Source organism: Pyrus communis, chromosome 2 (genome assembly GCF_041283825.1).
Source record: "Pyrus communis isolate YQ-2024b chromosome 2, ASM4128382v1, whole genome shotgun sequence".
Classification (NCBI taxonomy): Eukaryota; Viridiplantae; Streptophyta; class Magnoliopsida; order Rosales; family Rosaceae; genus Pyrus; species Pyrus communis.
The window spans coordinates 15,817,420-15,825,151 of record NC_142566.1 but is presented as its reverse complement, the minus strand read 5'-3'; the positions used below and the strand labels follow the sequence as shown (position 1 = coordinate 15,825,151).

Sequence of the window (7,732 nt, the reverse complement as noted above, 5' to 3'; positions counted from 1 at the left end):
AAAGTGTAAATTAAAACAAAATTGTCATTCAATACTACAGTCTGATGATATTCTTCTTCACTTATAAGTTTCTTCTTCACTTATAAGTGAGAGGTTTTAGGTTCGAATCTCGTGGATGACGAATTCGATATCAAATTAGGTTGTCCATTATGTGACTTAATCGAACTCTTCCTCCTCTTAATGTAAAATATATCTTGTATTAAAAAAAAATTAAAACAAAATTATACAAAGGTGGCCCACGCCCACCCATTGGGCTTTAAAAAGGTGGCCCACGCCCACCCATTGGGCTAATATTCCAAGAAGTGGTGGTGGAAGTGGTGGTTAGGGTTTGCCATTCCTGGAAAGTTTTGATAGCTGTTTGTGTTGTGCTCTTCAATTCACATTTCCAAGTTTGTGCTATGGCCATTGCCACTCCATCAACTGAGCTTTCAAGCCCTATCATCAATTGTCCCGTCTCTGTTTGCTTGTAATGAAGAGGTAATAAAAAGTACATAGTGAATGGGACTCCCTTGGAATTCAATTTTGTCTCTTTTTTCCAAAAACAAATTTCACTTAGGTTTTTTTGTCGAAACGTTCACTTGATCAACTGGCGACCTGAGCATTCATCATTGAATATGATATCAAGGATAAAGAATAAATAGACGAGTTCTTAACTTTTTAATCTCAGCGTTGGACATCAATTTAAAATGTGGGTGACCTTGAATGTTGAATCACCTAGTGGTCATAATTTCTTAAGTACTTTTGGGTCGATAGACCACCATCTTTGTTAGCAAGAATTATGAACAATTATGGGTTACCATGTTCTTCGTCTTAAGCTAAGGGTGTTGTGAGAGAAGGGTTATCGTCTACGCCAATAGTGGAAGCGTCTACTTGTTTTCTCCTCTTTGTGCTAATGAATGTAAACTTTCACCAGCTTTCTTTGTACCTAGTTTTCTAGTAATGAAATTTCCAGTTCCTTCTCCAAAAAAAAAAAAAAAAAAAAAAAAAAAAAACTAAGAGAACGTGGCTCTTTTTTCTAATATATGTGATGGACAATGGACATATATATACAGAGGGTGGTTTTAGAGAGTAATAGTAATAAGCAATGTTGTGTGGCACTATCTTGATCTTTGGTGGGTTGAAATGTAAAGAAAGCTTTAATTATGATGCGGTGATGGCAGCTGAAATTGGTACCTATTTGATATTTATGACTTTAGAATACGATGGTTTGTCCTGAAAAATTGTGGAAGATGAATAAGTAAAAACAGTGTCATTGTCTTGGTATTTACCCTCACACACGTAACACAACCTTTTTCCTTCACTCCGTCAAGAAAGTCAATTGAAGACTGAAATATGTTTTCAATGGCCTACATGCATTATTAGTATTTGGTTCTCTCATTCACCTCTTTTCATTTACTTTTTTTTTTTTTTTTTTTTTTTTTTTTTTTTTTTTTTTGTCAAATGATGCAAGAGCTCAACTCCTTTTCACTATTGTGATAAAGGAACATTTGCGTTTTCTTTTCCATATATCAATTCAACTATGACGTTATATGTGGGAATTGGATAAAGATATTAACATATTACAAGTGCTATATCTAGTTGCCAAATGAGATTTTTGAGGCCAAGGTGACACACAAAAATATGCCTTGATTCTATATAAGAAAAATTATTTGTTTTTACACGTAAAATTTTGATAAAGTGACACTTATAAAAACACTTTAAGCTTAATAATTTAGAAACACAGAAAACCAATTTATTTAGTATTAAGAGAAAGGAACCAAAAAACCTTAGCTTACAAATAAATAGATGATGGGTCTTGTTTCCCTTCCATCTAAAATTATGATGTGCTTTTATAAAAATCTTGGTGTTTTTTCTTATTTACTAACCTTGTCAATATGCGATTTGAAAAATAATCATATTTTCAAGTCTATAATTGATATGTATAATATCTTTGTTCTTCGTTAAACCCTAACATTGTCTCTTACACTTAGTAGCAGCCATGATCTCCAATGGAACCTCTCATTGTTCACATTTTTTTTGTTTGAACAAACAATATTATCTACACTAAGAAGAGGGTGGTAAGCTTAGCCTCACAATAGGTTACCAATAATGTGGTTCAAATTCTCCTTTGATAAGAATCAAACCTAAGACCTCTCACTAACAAGTGAAGAGGAATATCACTAGACCGTAATACTAATGAAATTTCTTTCATAATTTTTTGAAATTCATGAACCGGGTAAATTTTGCATCAAAATCCTTCTCCAATTCTACCACAAATTAATTTTGTGGCCCATGGCTTAGAGCAACTCCAACGTTGCAAAGGCCTCTTAGGGCAACTTACTATTGAATCCCCCCCAGTAAACAGTAATTGCCTTTTGCATCTCCACTCTTAAGAGCAACTCCATCGGTGTCTTGATCCCGATGGACTGACGACAGAAATAACCCAATAGCCCAAACAATCTGCTCAACCCATGTGGGCAATGGGGCTAGGGGGAGGCCCGAGTGAGAGGCCCAACTCGAATTGATAGCCCGAGAGCCTGAGGCCACATGATGCAAGACGTCAGCCACATTATAAAATTAATAAAAAATGTAAAAAAATTAATTAAAAATAATAAAAAATGTAAACAATTAATAAAAAATCCATTTTTTTTAAATAATACAAAAAATTAATTTTTCTATAAATATCTTATCATTATCTTCCACCTTACACCACAATTTTATATTTTCTCAAATACTTTGGGTTGAAATTTCTTATTTAATGAAACGTGGTACAACGAGACCGATTAAAAATCATATCCGAAATTTGAAATAAAATTATTTTTTATTATTTTATAAAATAAAAAATACTAATATTTTATTGCATATTGCCATGACTATTCAATTTAAAGGTGGAGATGCAAATGACAGTTACTGTTCACTAGGGGGATTCAATAGTGAGTTGCCCTAGGGGGCCTTTGCAACGCTGGAGTTGCTCTAAACTGAATAGCCATGGCAATAGGTAATAAATATTGGTATTTTTTATTTTATAAAATAATACAAAATAATTTTATTTGTAATTTCAAATAAGATTTTTTAAACATTCATGTTGCACCACGTGTCATTATCCGAAAAGACAATTTTTGGGGGGATATTTGAAATTTTTTTTACCATTGCAAATCCAACGGTCCAAAAATTTTATCCATTGAAATCCAACGGTCCAAAAATTTTATCCATTGAAATCCAACGGATGACATCGCGCCACATGCCCCACCAACGGTAAGATTTCATAATTCTGCGCCACGGGCCCCACTGATTGAAAAGCTGTCGGTGACGCACCCCCACACGCATGTGAACGACACGCGCTTGATGCAAATTTTTTAATATCGTGGCTGATGTCACCCTGACGTCAGCCATGCATCACCTGGCCCTCAAGCTTTAGGGCTGTGGATTTGCGCATGGCCTGTCCACTAGGCCTCCCCCGAGCCCAATCACCGGCATGGACTAGAGCAAGGAATGGAGGCTATTGGGTGTTTTGGGTGGCCTATCCACGAGGCTAAACCCTTTGGTGGAGTTGCTCTTATAGCTGCTGTCCATGCGGAAGTTAAAGAGATGACAAAGGGTTGAGTGAAAATATAAATAAGGTGTTGAAGACCAAATTTCTAATTTATTGTTTTATTAATTATTTGTATTTTCATGAGGGTATATGTGGTAAACAAAAGTATATATTTTCTTAGCACTAACTGTTTAGTACATTAAGTGTCAAACCCGAAACCTTTTTGTTAATAGTAAGCAGTGAGAACTGCCGTTTCTGATTAAAGTTGTTGATGATTTTAATCAAATTTTTAAAATTTATACCCTTATGAAAACATATATGAATGTACCACTCAAATAATTTTTGTGCCCTTGTTTTAAAGTCCTTCAAAATTGTAATTGAATACACCACCTAAATACGATGAATACGATTGAAGAGTCATATATTAGCCTAACAAGTAACTTGATAAATCACATAAATCTGCAATCCCTTGTCTTCAAATCTCATCACTTCAAGAACTTCAAAGTACCTATTGTGAGGCTAAGTTAACCCCCTACTCATTAGTATAGATAATATCGTTTGTTTAAATATATATATATATATATATATATATATAAAAAGAAAGAGAAAAATTCATAAATCTTAGGCCCATAATGGATCGTTGTCATTGGACCTTCTTCAAAGCCCAGACTCGGAGTCCACAACCTTCGACAGCCCACAAACAGAGACAAATTTAACAAAGAAGACAAACTCCAAACAAACAAAACAGCTGCAGAGAAGAAAAAGCTCTGAGAAAAAGAAGAATCGAGAGAGTGGAGGAGATGGCTGAAGCAGCACAAGGTCCACGGAGAGCATTGCCCCCACCGGGAAGAGGCCCTCGATTCGGCCCCATTGATCGCGAAAAGGTCCCCTCCCACTCTCTTTTCATCTCCGGGGGTTTCAATTTTGTTTTTGCTGGTTTATTATTATTATTTTTTGTTATTTTGATGGGTGTTTCTTGTTGGTGCTCATTGAATTCGCAGACTTGTCCCTTATTGCTTCGAGTTTTCACGAAGGTATGTAATCCATTATCATATATAAACTGGGTTTGTGTTGATTTTCCCTTTAAAGTTTAAACTTTTTGCGTTTAAAGGGATGAAAACCGAGAATTTTGATTTGATAAGTGTGAATGGAGATATATATTTCTGTAGTTCTACCCTCGAACGAGACCGTAAAAGCATTTAAGTTCAATAACTTTGTAGCTCTAGCACTCCTATAATCTATTTAGAGTTTACATCTCTGTTTCTAGAAAATTTAAGTTTTATTTGTGATGGGTACTTAACTTTTTGGAGGATCCTGTAAAGTAATCAGAAGGGGAGTGTCCTCTATGTCTTTCCATATGCAGAATGTCGGGAATTATGTTATTATGTGGTATGCTTCTCTTGGCTATATGTGCAACTACAAAAAGAAAGATTTCTTCACAAAGTTGTGTCTCATCTTATCTGTTAGTGTACTAGCATTTTTGTTGCATGATTTTGTGGAGTTCCCACGAGTTCTTACATTATAGTTGGATCTTTGTCGTTTAAATAGGGTTGTGAATAGTGTTGTTCGTGTTTATTCCACTTGGAGCACCATTCTCTTGTTTGTACATGCATACCATGCGTATCATGTATGTCATAAATTTTCCAATTCTCAATAGCCTTTATCAAGGCAGTGTTGTTTTGACGCTACGCGAGATAGAGATGTGAACAAATTTGTATAACCTGAAACTGAAAGAAACAATTATGTGAAAGCAGCTTATCATTGTTTTCAATAGAGAAAACGTGTAACTCGGATGACTACAGTACATAGGGTGGATTCTTTGTTAGGTGTTATCCTGGCTCGAGGGCCGTCTCTGGTTATTGAAAATCAAGTTTTCGGTTGTTTTCTGTACAGAAAATGTCATACAACGGAGTTCTCATTTTGATCACTTTACATGTTGAATGTTTCTGTAGACTGGAAGTCATCATACCAATGCAGATTTTGCAGTGAGAGGGAAGGAGCCCAAGGATGAAGTTCAAATTTATACATGGAAGGATGCTACTCTCCGTGAGTTAACCGATCTGGTTGGAACTCTCTGTCTCTCTCTGTCTCTCTCTGTCTCTCTCTTTCTGTCTGTCTCTCTCTCTCTCTCTCTCTCTCTCTCTCTCTCTCTCTCTCTCTCTCGTGTGTGTGTATGTCATTGCAGATGAATGTATTTTTGACACATGTATCATGTTTTTGCACATTATAGCTGCACGTACGAGGATGTTTTTGACAATATCATTCATGGAAACTCTTCTTTATTTTCACAATTTTGGTGGTAGTAAATTAGTAATTGGCTGTGCTGCTTTTCAGGTCAAAGAGGTTGCTCCTGCAGCTAGAAGGAGGAATGCAAGACTTTCTTTTGCTTTCGTATATCCTGATAAACATGGCGATTTCGTAGTCAGAGAGGTTTATTTCTCTCTTTCTCTCTCTACATACATATATATATATATATATATTCATATATATATATATAGAGAATTAATGCTTATCAGTTATATGTCCTTCACTTACTTTCAAAAAAAGGCTATCAATCCTCAAATGAGGGCCTATACGAATGGTTGAGATGTCTAACCCACAATGTACCTGAGTCATCTCTATCAATTTGATGGTGGAGTAACAAGTATTGTTTGGCCACCATGGGAGAGGGATTTTTTGTTTGTTTTAGAACTATGGGGCGGGAAACTAGGGCCACTTAAAACTTCCTCAAATTCCTTGTTGCTTCAGAATCTTCAGCACCTAGGATAGCATGATATGATTCGTTTATAGGAGCCATCTACTAGATTATGACATTTTTCTACAAAGAGTTGATAAATTCCGTTTCTGTTCCTTTTTTATTTGCTAATCAATTAAGGACCGTGATGAAAGAGGCCTAAACATAGGAGAAACCCTTGAAATACCTCGGAAACTGAGGTGTCTAGATATAGATTAGTGAAGTTAACTTGGGAACAGTTTTAATGTTATAACTCAGTCAGGCATGTCCACCACTTGAGAGTGTGATTTTCCTTTTGAGGCTCTAATAACATGCGGTTAACTTGGTATTTTCAATTTTGATTAGTTTAATATGCCTCACGCAACTCTAAGGGCACAAATGTATCATAAATTTTTAATCATATAAGTAATGCTAGATTGGATTCATTCCCAAACTTCCTTTGTTCATGCACGGAAGAGTTATATCTTCTATCCTGACTCTCTTCAGAATCTTGTCCCAAGTCATTTTTTTGACTGACGTATCTTCGCTGTAAATTCTGCATGGATTTTAAATTCTCTTTGATCTTGGTCTGGCTTGCTTTCCAGTATTCTTTTGGTTCTATTCAATGAATCAATTCTTTTATCAGAAAAAGATCATCAAGAAAAATAATAGTAACTCGGTGGGAATTGAAATTGTTTGTTTTCATTTTGATTAGTTCAGTAAGATGCTTTCAGAGATTTAAAATATGGGTTTAGGCGCGAGGACTAAGTTCCTTCTGATGTGCCAATCTGAATTCAAACCTTACAGCAGGTTTTGTTGGTTGATACCTTGCATCTAAGATCTAGTCAACATAACTAGTCTTTACAGTAAATGTAATTGCACGTATCTCTGTGTGCTGATGAGCAAATTAGCTGCATTCTGACTTCTTACTGTGGATTCTCCATTGCTTTGTGAAGGTGGGGAAGACATTGTCTAATGGAAACGGAAAATTAGACGATGCCAAAGTTTTGGCTGAACTTGGCTTTCAGGTAACGAAATGCCCCTTTTTGTGCCTTATATTTCTGATGACGTCTCCCATTTGTGACATATGTTATCTGATATGCAGATTGGAGATTACTTGGATGTGGCGATTATGTAGAGAAGCCTAGGCAAGCACGCTCTTGTAGGACAGGAGTCTAACCATGGATATCATCGAAGCCAAGGCAACCATGCTCTTAACGCCATGGTCTCGCTACCGAGAGACCATGAAGATTCCATGGTAGCAATTATTTGATTCGATATGTATTTCTTTTCTTTGGAAATTCATCCGCTTAGATTTTATGTAAGAACTTTTTTGTTTAAAGTAAATGGATATGAGATGAGGAAGAAGATTTGAACACTGGAGTGGAGTGGAGGCCTGCACTGCATTGTGCTTTTGACCAAAACTGCATTGTTTTTAAATTCATAGTACTGTTTTTTTTTTTTTAATATTAGTTTAACTTGTTTGTTTTGTGGGGGTGGGGGGGGTT

At 35.8% G+C, this 7,732-nt stretch overlaps 1 protein-coding gene across 1 annotated transcript; it reads left to right on the top strand.

Annotated features, from left to right (window-relative positions):
• The first annotated feature begins 4,235 nt into the window (after positions 1 to 4,235).
• LOC137748344 (histone deacetylase complex subunit SAP18) lies at positions 4,236 to 7,687 on the top strand. Its single transcript, XM_068488488.2, has 6 exons — positions 4,236 to 4,395; positions 4,513 to 4,545; positions 5,464 to 5,574; positions 5,846 to 5,941; positions 7,181 to 7,252; positions 7,330 to 7,687. The coding sequence occupies exons 1-6, from the start codon at positions 4,312 to 4,314 to the stop codon at positions 7,360 to 7,362; spliced, it is 429 nt and encodes a 142-aa protein (XP_068344589.2). The 5' UTR covers positions 4,236 to 4,311; the 3' UTR covers positions 7,363 to 7,687.
• The last annotated feature ends 45 nt before the right edge of the window (positions 7,688 to 7,732 follow it).